This window comes from Cajanus cajan, chromosome 10, assembly GCF_000230855.2.
Source record: "Cajanus cajan strain Asha chromosome 10, NIPB_CcT2T_4, whole genome shotgun sequence".
Taxonomy (NCBI): domain Eukaryota; kingdom Viridiplantae; phylum Streptophyta; class Magnoliopsida; order Fabales; family Fabaceae; genus Cajanus; species Cajanus cajan.
The window spans coordinates 1,933,153-1,948,904 of record NC_138526.1 but is presented as its reverse complement, the minus strand read 5'-3'; the positions used below and the strand labels follow the sequence as shown (position 1 = coordinate 1,948,904).

At 33.1% G+C, this 15,752-nt stretch overlaps 2 protein-coding genes across 2 annotated transcripts; both read left to right on the top strand.

The window, feature by feature from the left end:
- The first annotated feature begins 1,741 nt into the window (after window positions 1-1,741).
- Window positions 1,742-3,007, top strand: LOC109818021 (uncharacterized). Its single transcript, XM_020383402.2, has one exon. The coding sequence runs from the start codon at window positions 1,742-1,744 to the stop codon at window positions 3,005-3,007; it is 1,266 nt and encodes a 421-aa protein (XP_020238991.2).
- Window positions 3,008-9,264: 6,257 nt separating this feature from the next.
- Window positions 9,265-12,717, top strand: LOC109818030 (putative folate-biopterin transporter 9, chloroplastic). The gene is made up of 2 exons (XM_020383414.3): window positions 9,265-9,935; window positions 11,210-12,717. The coding sequence occupies exons 1-2, from the start codon at window positions 9,473-9,475 to the stop codon at window positions 12,343-12,345; spliced, it is 1,599 nt and encodes a 532-aa protein (XP_020239003.1). The 5' UTR covers window positions 9,265-9,472; the 3' UTR covers window positions 12,346-12,717.
- Window positions 12,718-15,752: the final 3,035 nt, after the last annotated feature.

The window sequence follows — 15,752 nt, the reverse complement described above, 5'->3', positions numbered from 1 at the left end:
CCTCTTACAATTAGGTATATAAAATTTAAACACATTTTTATCCTTATTGTAGTTACTACTTCTTATTTGCTCACATCATATATTTTGTACTAAATGGAATGGTGGGGATTAAGGCATTCTAGGTCACCAACAGGCGACTTAGTCAAGTATAGGTCAAGAATTGATTACATGCAAAATATAGAAGTATACATACTTCCTTTAAATTAATAACTGTCATGTATTTTGACATTAATGTTTATTATTAATTTTGTGGTTCTTGTGGATACCTTACAAGGTTATGATCATGAACTATTGAAAAATGCATTTAAAAATTTAACAATGTGGAATACTAGTACCCCTCTAATTTGTTTCGTAGTGGCTGAATGACAACAAGTGGATAGGCTAAAACTCTAAGTTGGTTTTATGGCAGGATATACCACAACCGCCTCTGAATTTGGATCAACAACCTGAGACATCCATATGAGAAATGCTTACAATAACTAGGTAGAAGAACATGCCCACCAAATCAAGCAATGGATGGAACATCAACAAAACATTCTAGGAAGGCAACCTGTTAATGGTCATTTATCCTATACAGATGAATATATGGCATGGTATAAACAAAATACAATTCTTTATTTGTCTACACCACAACAATTACAGGATCCATGGGCTATAAAAAATATTGATGTTGGTCAAATGTCACAAGCACCAACAGAAATGTCAATACAACGAGAATTTCCACAGCAAAAAACAATTCCAGATTCTAGCCTCATAGTTATCAATAATATGCAAATGATGGTTAGAAACCACAATGTGTAATTCAGTTGTCGGAACTCCTCCATCACAACAACATCTTGATCACTACTACAAAACTTATTAATAATCTATTTAGTGTTAATATTGGTTCTCCAGAATCAACTACAACATATTTGCAAAGTATGTATCCTAACGACATTCCATTTTTTAACCAACATGAATTTTATCTTCAGCAAGAGGCAAATACTTCTTCTGCTTATATCACGATTACCATGAACTTGTGTCGCAAGATCAACATGTTTTTATGATGAAAACAACCATACATGATATTCAAAACAAACTTTTCTTTATCACAATCCTTCGTGAAACGAAAACGACCATCTTGTGAAATTGGTGGTCATCTTCAACATTGATATACTTTTTTTAATTTCTTTTTGTCTCGCACTTTTTTAATGTAATTTTAGACATCATTTTGAAGACTTTTTAGAACTAATTCAAGACATGAAAGTGATTCTATTGAATTCACTACCATCAAAATTATGAGTATTAATCATTGTTTGAACTAAAAAAAATATCATATACATAAAATAAATTATACAAAAATTAACCTTTATAACAAGTTTAAAGAATTTAACTAAATAAAAAAAAAAGAATTGTCTATAATTTTGTTTTTATAATATTTTTGTAATGATTTCTATTTTAAAATAATTTAATAAAAATATTTAAATTTATGTATTTACTATTTTATAAATTATCTTATTTAAATTTACTCTTTATTTTATTATTTTAAATATATATATTAAAAATATATTTTTATAAATTAAAATTTAAAATAAAAACAAAAAACCAGAAGTGGACTCCATTATTTCTACTTCTCACATGTTGATGAATAAAAATAATTGTGTAGCATTAAATACTTAAAATTATTCATCTCAAGATTCTTAATGGGTCTCCACCCTGGTTTTGTACGTTTGTGTATGCGAGTCCCCATCCCCAAGGTCGTATGGCTCTCTGGGGTGATCTCTGTCGCTTGGCTATTTCTATTGACGGTCCTTGGCATCTAATGGGAGACTTTAACGCGGTTTTGAGACAGCACGAGAGATCTGGAGGATCTAGTAATGCTTGTATCAGAGGAGATAATGCTTTTAAAGATTTCGTCAACCGATGCCAATTGATGGATATAGGGTACAATGGATCTCCATTCACATGGCGCAGGGGTTCTGTTTTTGAACGATTAGACAGATCACTTGCCTCTTATGAATGGCGCATCATGTTCCCAGATGCGTTCCTTACCCATCTAAACCCTCTGAAGTCTGATCATGCACCTATTCTGCTCAAACTCTTGGCTACAGGGCACAGAAGAAGGGGTAGCAAACCATTTCGTTTTGAAGCTGCTTGGCTGACTCATGAATCATTCCCAGCATTTCTTCAACAAGAATGGAACACTCATCAAGACTGGAACAATAGAATAGACCACAATGTAAAGTCATTGCTGGAATGGAATAAAAATACATTTGGCAACATATTTTTTAATAAAAGGCGCTTGCTTCGACGGCTTAATGGAATTGCACGTGATCTGCTACAAGGACCTAACACCTTTCTGGAGCGACTACAAGTGAAGCTATGGTCTGAACTAGACCAAATCCTAAGACAAGAAGAGATACTCTGGTATCAAAAATCTCGTTGCAAATGGTTAAAATTTGGAGATAGAAACACGAGTTACTTCCATGGAACAACGATTGTACGTCGAAGGAAAAGCAAGATAAATAAGCTGATGGACGATAATAATAACTGGATTACGCAAGCGGAAGATCTAGAAAATATGGTTATTCGCTTCTTTAAAGCCTTATTTTCTAAAGCTCGAGATTCAGCTGCCTTCATTCTCTCAAAGGCTTTTCCTCAACTTGAAACTGAGGAATTGTTAGAGATCGGAAGACCAATATGTGATACAGAAATTCTACAGGCAGTCAAACAAATGAGAGGTTTTAAAGCCCCTGGGCCTGACGGCCTTCAAGCGATCTTTTTTCAATCTCAATGGGATACGGTTGGCCCTGCTGTTTGCAAACTTATTCACGACATTGAAGACAATCCTTCTTTAGTTGCTAAAGTCAATTCAACGCTAATTGCGCTAATTCCAAAAATCGAGAATGTCACACACCTGAAGCATATGAGACCTATAGGTTTATGCAACGTATCCTATAAAATACTCACAAAAATTCTATCTCATCGTCTTAAATCGGTCATGGAGAAGCTGGTGCACCCAAACTAGTGCAGCTTCATCCCACACAGAAATAGCAAGGACAACATCATTATCTTTCAAGAAGTCATTCATTCTATGCGCCTCAAATCAGGGAGAAAAGGATGGATGGCTATAAAAATTGATCTTGAAAAAGCATATGACAGATTGGAGTGGAATTTTGTGAGAGATACCCTCAATGATATTGAGTTGCCACAAAAATTTATTGATTTGGTATGGGCCTGCATTTCCACATCCAAACTTCGTTTGCTATGGAATGGAGAAACTCTAGAGGAGTTTAAACCCTCTCGTGGGCTCCGACAGGGGGACCCGCTATCTCCTTATCTCTTTGTTCTGTGTATGGAGCGCCTGTTTCAACTTATCAATGCCAAAGTGAACAACAACTTATGGAAGCCAATTCAACTATCTAAGGATGGGCCTGCTCTCACACACCTAGCCTTTGCTGATGACTTAATACTCTTTGCCGAAGCTTCATTGGAACAGGTAGAGGTAATACAAGATTGTTTAACATCCTTTTGTGCTAGCTCAGGTCAAAAAGTTAGCTTAGACAAGACTAGAGTTTTCTTTTCAAAGAATGTGAGTTTCTCTGCTAGGGAAAGTATTAGTGCAGCATTGGGATTTCAACAAACGGGGAACTTGGGGAAGTATTTAGGAATTCTGGCTCATCACTCACGAGTTAATAGGTCCTCCTACCAGGACATTATAGAAAAATTGAACCAGAGACTAAGTGGCTGGAAGGCAAGAAATCTCTCATTCAGAGGAAGACTTACGCTCACCAAGTCTGTCCTTGAAGCACTTCCTTCCTACACAATGCAGACAGTCCAGCTTCCCAATCTTTTATGTGATGAGATTGATCGAATTTGTCGCAACTTTCTTTGGGGAGATAATCAGATTCAAAAGAAATGCCATGCTGTTGGCTGGGGGACCCTGTGCTATCCAAAAGAATATGGTGGGCTTGGCTTAAGACGCATGCGTGATGTCAACACTTCATTTATGATGAAGAACTGCTGGAGTTTGATTACAGAACCTCAAAAACTATGGGTAAGGGTTGTAAAAGCTAAATACAAGTGTTCTAATGAAATAATTCCAAAAGTTGTGAAGAAATCAAACATGTCAAATCTTTGGCATGGCATAAACGGTGCTTGGAATTTGGTTGTTTCTAATATCGGCTGGCAACTGGGAAATGGACGCATGATTAAATTCTGGTATGATAAATGGATTCTGAATTCTCCTCCTCTAATCCAATGTGCGTTAACATTTATACCTCCTGTTGAGCTCTTTAAATCTGTAAGTGACTATACCAATATGTTTGGAATATGGGACCTATCACATATTCAAGATTGGATACCAGCTGAATTATTAGCAACAATCCTATGCAGTCCCCCTCCCTCCGAGGATGCTGGCATTGATAAGATTATTTGGAATCCAACAACGGACGGCTTGTTCACAATTAAATCAGCACATGAAATTGCTGCTCAACAAATGTTACCAGCTAAATCTCCTCTCTTCAAGCAAATATGGAAATGGTGTAACGACCCACCCTAGGCCGTCACATCAATAACCAACCAAAATGAAATAATATAAAATAAAGAAAATAGAGCAAAAGCCAGCTACGCTAGAGTGTAATTATACAATAACATATAAATTGTTTCCAAAATATATAATATAATCTTCTATAGCAGAGTCATCATCCTTAGTAAAGTTATACAGTAATCCAAAAAGATAATATAATTACAATGTCATGAAAACATCAAAATAAGACACCCTAGGTGCTGGTCAAGCTCTAAACCTAGCCACTTCTCAAAGCAGCTATCCAAAAGACTCCTTGTTATCCCAAAGCCTCATACCTGATCTGCTCCCCCACATAGTGAGATCATCACAGTCCACATCATGGAAATATAAGGGTTAGCACATATAAAACCAATCATAGTACATCATAATAAAATATCATTAAACAAATATTTATCCACAGTATTTATCCAGACCAACAAGTCATTTTCAAGCTAAATATAGACCAACCCAAAATATAATGTATACACGTCCATGCCAATGTATACATATTTTATGATAATAAAATAATCCATAACCAATGTATACAATCCATACCATATGTATACATATTCCATATCCAAAACAAAGTCACACCACTGTATAATCCATGATGTAACCAACACATCCAAACCAAATGTTGGCCTCAACACCATCCAAACCAAGTGTTGATACGGTGAAACATGTCAGCAACCCATGTCCCACGCCTAACCTCTCATGGAAAATATACAGTTGGATTACGTCGTCACGTAACCCTGGTGGGGCCACCTCAACCATCGGTATGACTCGGCCTAGACCCATACCGGTAGCAAATAGAATACTTAGAGGAGTACTTCAGAATCCACCTAACATCTGAAGTGGTTTATTATATAACCTTTGGAAAAGTTCCACATTGGAATCCTCACCATGGGATTCCCAAATTCCATATTTTTCCAAAGATTATATCCTGATCTCACCAAGAGATCTAATCCATACCATAACCTTACTCCTTTAAGTCCTATTTACTTTTCCAAACCACATACACATAGCATATTCCATAATTAAACATAACCATAACCATGCCAATTTGTCAATATAATAATAATATAAATAATTAAATATCCAAAACAACCATCAATTGATCCAAATTATACTATATGAAATGAAAATCTCCACATAAAATAGCATATTAAAATTATACTATTCCTATCATGCTCATATATACTAGATTAATTTTATAAGCACTACCCTTACTTGGATAAACCTGAACTGAAACTCGGGCAGAACCTTCTCCTCTTTCTTGCTTAAACAAGAACCGAAACTCGGGCAGAACCTCCACCTCTCTCCTTAAGCAAGGACCGAAACTCGGGCAGAATCTCCTCTTCTCCCTCCTCTTTTCTCTCCCCTGGCAGAACCTCCTCTACTGGATTCCTCTTTCTCTCTCCTCTTTTCTTTTCTTTCTCTCTCTCTCTCCCTTCTCTTTCTCTCTCTCTCTCTCTAAGATTTTCACTTCCCTCCGTATATTTTTTTTTTCACCCCCTGGCCCCTATTTATAGGCAACCAGAGTCACCCGGAACGGCCCGTATTGAATTCGGAACGGCCCGTTCCGAATCTTTCAAATGTACGCAAATTTTTAAACTGGAACGGCCCGTTCCAAAATCGGAACGGCCCGTTCCCAAAAAGCAGAACGGCCCGTTCTAAAATCAGAACGGCCCGTTCCGAGACTCATCCAGAACGGCCCGTTCTCCTTCCGGAACGGCCCGTTCTCCCTCCAGAATGGCCCGTTCCAAAGTCAGAACGGCCTGTTCTCCTTTTGGAACGGCCCGTTCTGGGCCCGTTCTCACTAAAAAAATTTAGTATAATTTTTAAGCTTGGAACGGCCCGTTTTGCTTTTGGAACGGCCCATTCCAAGTTACCAAAACACCCCTTAAATTTTTTTAAAATTGCGAAAATGCCATCAGTAATAAAATTACAAGAATACCCCTATACCTTTATAAAATTTACGAAAATGCCATTGATAATAAAAAAATGGGTATTACAAATGGCATGGGCCAGAAAGAGTTCGCGCATTCCTTTGGAGAGTAGCTCATGAGAGCCTACTCACAAACTCCTGTAGGGTCAAGCGTGGAATGACTTCTGATTCCACATGTGGTGAGTGCAGGCAAGCCATGGAAACTACCTTACATGTGCTAAGAGATTGTCCGTATGCCCAGGAGGTGTGGAATAAAACCTGTAGAGGGACAACCTTGATGCAAGCGTCTAAAGGAAATTTGGAGACTTGGCTTTTGAAAAATCTTGTCAGAAGCCAACACTTGAGACCAGACTGGAGCTTAAGATATTAACTCTAGACTCGCTATGGCATCGTCGCAACAGAGCAGTTTTTCAAAATTTGAGCATCTCCTCCGATCAGTTGGTAGCAGAGATACAAGCTCGCATAGCCCCTTCATTCTCGAGGGACTTCAACCAAAATCTAGGCTCAGGACCCTTGGACCGGAACACTCAATGGACCTATCCCCCGACTGGAGCTCTGAAGCTGAATTGTGATGGAGCGGTGGCACGAAACGGAGAGGCCTCGTGTGGTGGAGTTGTGAGAAACTCTAATGGTAAATTCGTTGTTGCGTTCTCTGGACGCCTTGGACGCTGCTCTATTCTTGAAGCTGAATTAAGAGCTATATTGCAAGGAACCCGTATAATATTAGAAAGAAATGTGGGCCAAGTTATCTTGGTTGAATCTGATTCATCAGAAGCAATAAGGATAATCAATGAAGGATGTTCAAGGGTCCACCCTTGTTGTCATCTTGTTCGGGAGATAAAAGATTTGTCAACTCAACTATCCAGAGTTTCTTGGTCTTACATCAATAGAGAAGCTAACCTAGTTGCTGATACACTTTCTAGAAGGAGAGAGACTACATTGGAGGATGTTTTCATTTATGAATCCCCTCCATCCTGTATTTTTCGCTTGTTACTTGCAGATTCTTCTGCTACTCTCCAAGTTAATGCTTAGTGTTCTGGGGTCTTAACCCCCCTTGTTGACCAAAAAAAAAAAAATACTTAAAATTATTTTGTGCGAAACTTTGAAGAAAAAAAAAATCACAAGCTGATGAGGTAATAAAACAGTCTCCCAACCAGTTATAGTTGTCCCAACAGCAGAATGATGGTCTCCAATTAAATTTTCAAATCTTTTGAATTTGTATAGTTTAATTTGGGTGTGCCTACAAAATTGGATAAGTTTCGAATATAAAACCTATTCGAATTATATTATAATTAAGACTTATAGTTCATATATAAATTATAATTTAGATTTATAATAAATAATATATTATAATACATTATTTTTTAGTTATTGATATTTTATAAAATATTATAATTTAATTAAAAATAATAAATTAAGAGTTAAAAATAAAAATAAAAATCTCACCAAAAAAATCTTAAAAGTTCACTTATGTTGAATAATAACCATTATCATTTAAAGTAATTATTCTATTTTTTTATTAATGAAAAAGATTATAGTGAAGGTAATAGGAATCAAAATTAAAGTATTTACATATATATTTTGATTACTTATTATTAGATTAACTTTAGCCTAAAATTATTAGAGTTAGCCTAGTGATTAGGTGGGATGAGGTTGAATAATTAGAAATATAGAAACTTAGACTCAATCTTTATTGCGATCATTTTTGTAATCTTTTCTATTTTTATATAAAAATAATAATTTTAATGTAAAAAAAATTTTTACACGATTTTTTAACATTTTAAAAAATTATAAGAATATTAGTTTTTCATGTTTAAATTATTATTTAAAAATAAAATTTTAAAGATATTTTATTTTTTGAAAACAATTTTTAACGTTATGTTATCTTTATTTATTTATATAATAAAATAAATATTTTGATTTCTAATTAACATTTATAAACATTTATGATCTATAAAACAAATTTTCATGATTCATAAGAATTATAATTCTCAAAATTTATAATTATGATTTTCATACATGAAAAATAATAATCTATTTTATTTTTGTAAATAAAGATAATCAATAACCAAAAGAAAAAAAAAATAAAGGTAATACAATCTTAAAAACAGCAACCCTATGACATCAACCCAAAGTTGTTCTTTCAAACCAATAGGAAGGAAATCCAATTCTAAAAACCTAGAAGCCTAGATCAGAATTTGGATTCAATCTTACAAGCAAGTCTACACACACATTTTCCTTTTTTTAAAACATGTCTTAGCAGCCTAATTTAAATAAATAAAATTATTTACTATTTATATTTCAATTGATTCAATTTTAAATTTGAATTAATAACATAATTTTACAATTTAGACTTTATTTTTACTTTTTAATTTTTATTATAATTTAAGTTAATTATTTATACACTTTTTTATATTAATAATTAATTATATTTTTAATTATGTCATATTATTATTAAAAATAAATATATTTATAATAACATGATATAATTAAAAGATATAATTAATTGTGCCTAAATTTAACAGGAAAGCATTTGAACGGCCCTGAATCACCTACACACCAGACAAATAATCAATCCCTTTACCATCACTTGTCACGCACATGATGGGACCTCAAAATCTCCAACTCCCCGGGCCCACACTCCTCTCCGCGCGTGCACCACACGTGCGTCCCCAAATCCTCACAATTCTTAAACCTAATTTACACATCACATCACTGTTCGGGGAATGCTCTCCGTCACTGCCAAACCTCCAACTCGAACCCTCTTCACTCCCATAATCCTTAACCACCATTTAATTTAATTTAACCTTAATCTTAATCTTAATCTTAATCTTAATTTAATTTAATTTCCCTCACAACACAATACACTCTTCTAGATCCCTCTTCCCTCCTCTTTGGTATATATATATATTCTTCCTTTCACCACTCTCATCTTCTGCTCCGCTCACTCAACCCATAACAACAAAGACACCAAAACCATGATTTACGCTGTTTCTTCTCACAACAACCTCTTCATGTGGAACATGCCGAGGCTCCACAAACCGCGCAAAAGACCATCGCAACGCGTGACATGTTTCCAGAGGCGTAACCCTTACCCCAGCAGCAATGCGGTTAACGAGAGAGCCGCATTCACCGTTACGAGGCACGTGGTGGTTAAGGAGTACGAGGAGAGACACAGGGTTCGTTCTCCGCAAGCTGGAAGCAACCAACGAATGCTGATGCTGTTGTGTGGGTTGGGTTATTGGGTACAAGGTTTCAGGTGTTTTCCGTGGCTGGCGCTTAACTTTCACATGGCCACTAACCTCCACTTGCACCCCTCCACGTTGCAGCTCGTGCAGAATTCCGCTAACCTCCCCATGGTGGCTAAGCCTCTCTACGGAATCCTCTCCGATGCTGTCTCTATTAACGGTTCTCGTAGAATACCTCATCTTGTCATAGGAGGTATGCTCGACCAATACTATAACATGTCTTCATGTTTTATCTTGTGTTTTATGCTTTTTGGTTGGACAAACTTAGATACAGTTGCTTGTGTGCATTATCAGAATTAAATTTATTATAAATTTTAAATATTTTGTACCTTAATTTAGTAAGATAGGACTAGTACTTCACTTGGACTTGAGTTTGAATCTTGTTTTGGATTTGAGAACTTGGTGGGTATGTAATCTCATTTAAAGTCTTATTATAAGGATATGTTTAGAAAAGTTTCTCGATAAACACTTATAGAAAAATTTATTCAAACGGACTCAAGTTTTTATCGAGTCTTGAGGTCTGTTCTGATCTGATGAATATATATCTTACAATGAATCAGTGGTCATCTTTTTGAATGAGAATATCGATGTAATGCATGACTTAATTTGTTTTTTCTTTGTTATTTTGGTTATTTATTGTGGGGTTTATATGAAGTGAGATAGGTTTCAATGAGAGTGCGTTAGTGCAAATACCAGGATCAGAATTTAAAACTTTTATCTCAAACGTGTTGATCAGGTCATAGGAATTATAAGGTCAGTCACAGGCTATGAATACAGAAAATTGAAGACAACTAGTCCATCTAATTCATGAGTTTTGAGATTCTAGAATGAAATCTCTAAGGGTTTTTTGTTCTGTTATTGCGTCCTTAGGGTGTCCTTTTTCTTTATATTAAGGCTGAGTAGGCTAGAAAAAATGTTATTGATGAAGAAATTACAAGGGTAGTGCACGGGAAGACTAGAAAAGCAAGGTGGAACTCCTTTATTTGACATAGTATTCATTTACTTTTACCATGAGTTTCAATCAAAGCTATATGATTTTCTAGCAGTGGAGTAAACTATGCATCATAAGAAGTTGACAAACATGCAGCTGTAACTTAAAATTGTTGTGTTTCTTGTGTATATGTAGGAAGTTGATTAGGGTTTTTAGATTAGTCATGTGTGTATGTACATTAAAGACATATGCCACACTGATATATACTGTTGGAGTGCCACTCCTGTGCATTCAAGGAAGTTTCTTTGGCACAGCAGAGGAGTTAGAAGGAGATTAGGCATTTGGCTTCTATACGGTGTAAAGCTCATTATCTTTTTAAGGGGTTTTTCCTAATGGACATGTTGAGGGATTGGATAGGATTACTCCATTGATGTTTCTTTTTTTTCTGTCATTTTATGTTTTCCTTTCACGTTACTGAGGATAACTTATCCTATAAATTATAAAGTATAATAAATGTTTTTTGGTTCAATCTTCAGGTCTTCTGCAAGTCGTATCTTGGAATCTTCTGGCATTTGTCCCCATTGCACACGAAATACTTCCCAACTTAATTGCATCTGTGCTTCTCAGTAATTTGGGAGCATCCATTACAGAAGTAGCACAGGATGCTCTTGTTGCAGAGTATGGCAAGAAGCACAAAATTGGTGGCCTACAGTCGTATGCATTCATGGCATTAGCTGCAGGTGGAATCTTAGGCAACTTGATTGGTGGTTATTTCTTACAGAAATTGCCTCCCAGAACCATGTTTGTCATATTTTCAACTTTACTGTCTCTACAACTAGCAATTTCTTTTTCAACAAGAGAGGAGTCTTTAGGCATAGCCCAACTTTCAGGTCAAAATCTTGCTACAACATCCATCTCAGTAAATATCAGAAAACAGGTCTCTGATCTTGTCATGGCTATCAGTGACAAGGGCATTTCCCAGCCCCTTGTGTGGATCGTTGGATCAATTGCCTTGGTCCCAATGCTTTCAGGCTCTATATTTTGCTATCAGACACAATGTCTAAATCTTGATCCTACAGTAATCGGGTGGTCTCGAGTGATTGGCCAGTTTGTACTTCTTTCAGGAACTGTGCTTTATAACCAATATTGGAAAAAAATTCCAATGAGAAAGCTGATAGGCATGGTGCAGATTCTGTATGCTTCATCTCTACTTCTTGATCTCATTCTAGTTAGACAAATAAATCTCAAATGGGGAATTCCCAATGAGGTGTTTGCTCTTTGCTTTTCTGGTTTAGCCGAAGTTGTGGCTCAGTTTAAGCTCCTTCCTTTCTCAGTTTTATTTGCAAAATTATGTCCAAAGGGTTGTGAAGGATCTCTCACAGCTTTCCTTGCATCAGCTTTGTGTCTATCATCAATAGCTAGTGCTTTTTTTGGGGTTGGATTGGCCTCTTGCCTTGGTATTACATCCGGTGATTACTCGGGTTTAACGGCAGGGATTCTTGTGCAGTTCCTTGCAGCTTTAGTACCATTAAGATGGATTCACTCTTTACCCATGTCACAACCGGGTGAGAAGAGAAAGAAAAGAAGTATGAGTAGAAGAACACGTAGAAACAGAAGAGTTGGAAAAGTTGTACTTGGTTCTGTTAATGTCTACAGGCGTGAGAGAGAATGAGAATAACAGGTGAAATTAAAATGCTCCTACCTACGAAGCTTCAATGATTATCCAAGGATGAGTGGTACTTGAGATCTGTGGTTTTCACCATGATTCTCTTGAAGATGATTTTGTCATGATAAGATGAATTCATTTCTGCCACGGCTAGGATTTTTGCTCCATGTTGAATTCTTATCTTGGGGCCAACCTGGAACTGGTCACAGGTGGTTTTTGAGCATATAGTGGTCTTGTATATTTCTTAGTAAGTGATTTAGATTTCAACATTCTACCTCTTTATGCTCCCACTAATATGTCTTACTGAGCCGGTTTTGAAGGAAGTTTGGAATTAAAGTTGTCTAGGGCCCCTCTTGAGAGGGGTCCAATTTTTTATTATTTTTTTAATCTCATATTACAAGAAACAAAAATTGAAAATACTTCTTGCTTTATTTTCGTACACATTAACACACCAAATTCATCTTATATTACATCACTCTGAATGTTTTGTGTATTGAAAAATGGAATTGTACTTAATCAAATTTATACTTTATAATTGAAGAAATTCTTTTAAAAATAATAAACTGCACTACATACTAGTACTATACCTGGACTCTCTCAAATTATATTATGAATTTGATATAATAATTATATCTACTTACTCTAAAAAGTAACTTTACTTAAATTTATTTAATTTAATAATTTATTTTATATTAAATTTTAATTGTTCAACTAATTAAATTATTAATATCTTTAAAATTTTAAAAATATTTTGATTTTATTTCATTAATTCAAATCAACTTATAAAATATTTTTTTATAATTTGAATTAATGAAATTGAATATTAAATAATTTTTAAATTTTTAAAATTTTACAAATTTGATGAGTGCGTTAATAATTTTTAATTTAAAGATTAAAATGTTAAATTTTGATATAGAAAATGAGTTATTAGGTGAAGCAAGTCTAAGTAAATTTACTTTTAAAGTAAATAGATCTATTTACTCTAAAAGTAAGTCTATTTTGACTTACTTTACTCAATAACTTTATTGTACATCAAATTTTAAGATTCAATTATTCAATTAAAAAATATTAATATATATATCAAGTTTACAAAATTTTAAAAAATTTAAAAATTATTTGATATTTTATTTTGTTAATTCAAATCAATGTATAAAATATTTTTATGATTATTTATTAATTTGAATTAATGAAACAAAATATTAAATAATTTATATCTTTTAAAATCTTACAAACTTGATATATACATATATATATATATATATATATATATATATATTAAGAATTTTTAATTTAACGGTTGAATTATTAAAATTTGATGTAGTATATGAGTTATTTGGTAGAATAAGTTTAAATAAATTTACTCGTAAAATAAACAGATTCTTTTTCTAATATATATAATTTTTTAATAAAATTATGTATATATATATATATATATTTTTTTTTTAATATAAAATATCTTTTATATTTTAATACTTATATTTAAAGAGCTCAGGTTATTGTTTTTCCTAAAGTGTATACAATGTCAGAACTGGCCTGTACCATAAATTTTCCTATCAACAACAATCCAAAGGATGTTAACTAATCAGGAATATTCATTGTCCATATCAACAAAAATCCAAGGATATTAACTAATCAGGAATATTCATGTTCTGTTCATGTTCATGAAGATTATTATATGTACCATTTGATTGAATTCTTTAAGTGGTATAAAGGATTTATAACATCCTTTCGGGGGTTGAGAATCTCTCCAGTTTGAGGCTCGGATATGCAGAAATCATGAATTAAAAATGTTCATCAATTCATATTTGTTGATCTCGGAATCAATTACTTTACTTTACGTAGTCAAAATTTTAAATAATACTAAAAGCTATTTTAAGGCTCAAGCTAAAAATAATATCTTCAAAAATAAAGTTAAAGTAATATAGTTATTTTATGAATACTTTAGGCAAAGTGTTATTTTTAAATAATGAGAAGAAAAGGATGTTTGAAGTAGGGGTGGTGAAAATAATTTAATACATGATCTTATATTAGTTAGTTTACTTGTTATAGATATTTTATAAAAGTCTAAATTTGATTTATATAAAAGTCAGTCTTGACCTACAAACTTATTCAATAATTTATTTTTGTAATAATTTACGATTAATATAGAAGTAAAAATAAATATGTTCAATTTTATAAAATTAAATTTAACTTATTTATATAATACAAAATATTTTTAAAGTATAATATGACATTCATAATATATTTTTAACGTCTAATATAACTCAAAACATATTTTGTAATAAAATTTTTAAAATTCACATCTATAATCAAGCTCATAAGTTTCTACTTACTATATGATATGAGTCAACATATTTAATATTTATAAAGATAAATCAATATATAATTTTGATATAACTATAAAATTTTTGATATAATAATAATTTTTTGTAAAAAAGGTTGGTCTAGTAAATTTATTAGGCCTTTTAAATAATCTAAAATTTAGTTTTATTTTATTTTTGACTAGACTTTAACAAAAATCTTGACTTGAGCTATTTTCTTTAAATAAAAAAAAAAGTTTGACATGATGTAAACTTGGTCATAGATTCGACCTATCTTATTTCCACTCTTAGTTAGAAGTGTTTTTTTTTTTCAGAAAAAAATATGTATATTTAGAAAGTAAAGTTTCAGCATAGAGAAGTTCGTTTACTTGAAGACATTTCTCTTTTCTCTTCTTTAAAGAATTAATGACAATGTTTTACAAGAAAAAAATATATGTAAAAAAAGATAAATAATCAAATTATTTTATACACGTAAAAGTGATTGTCAGAATAAATAAAAAGACTCGTGCCTTTTTAATTTCTATAGCAAAGAAAAACATTACCTGTTGTCCGGTATACAATATTTTTTCTGTTTGGTAAGAATACAATTATTTTCTCAAGTTTTGGGCCAAAAACAACACTTAAGCCCATTAATCTTTTTACAAAGAATTTGAGCCGTAATTTTGTGAAATTTTTAAGCTCATGATATATATACTTTTTTTTTATAAGCATATCTCCCTTTTTTTAAAAAGAAATAATTAAATTTTACATTCCAATATTTAATTTAATATTTTTTTTTCACACACATCCTTTCTTCTTTTTTTTAGTTTTCACTTATACCTTATTTTTCCTTTACCTCCACCTAATTCGGTAGGTAGTTTTAATTCTTTGAGTTTTACACTCTTCTCCCCTCCTCTTTTAGTTTTTTCATTATTATCTTTTCTCTCCTTGCTTTTAGTTTTCACACACATCCAAAATGTAAAATTAGTTTTTGACAACATTATAAGTGCATGTGGTTTTCTTGACAGTGTCGAAAGTATTTAACTAAATGTGCATTTTTTTTCTTCAAGCACTTCTCCCATTTATACGTCATGAAAACACAACATAAAATAA

Excerpts from the sequence above, each read along its gene's own strand:
- LOC109818021 (XM_020383402.2), top strand. The coding sequence starts at position 1,742 with ATGGCTCTCTGGGGTGATCTCTGTCGCTTGGCTATTTCTATTGACGGT.
- LOC109818030 (XM_020383414.3), top strand. The coding sequence starts at position 9,473 with ATGATTTACGCTGTTTCTTCTCACAACAACCTCTTCATGTGGAACATG. Across the intron at positions 9,936-11,209 it reads ACCTCATCTTGTCATAGGAG|GTCTTCTGCAAGTCGTATCT; the intron begins GTATGCTCGACC and ends TTCAATCTTCAG.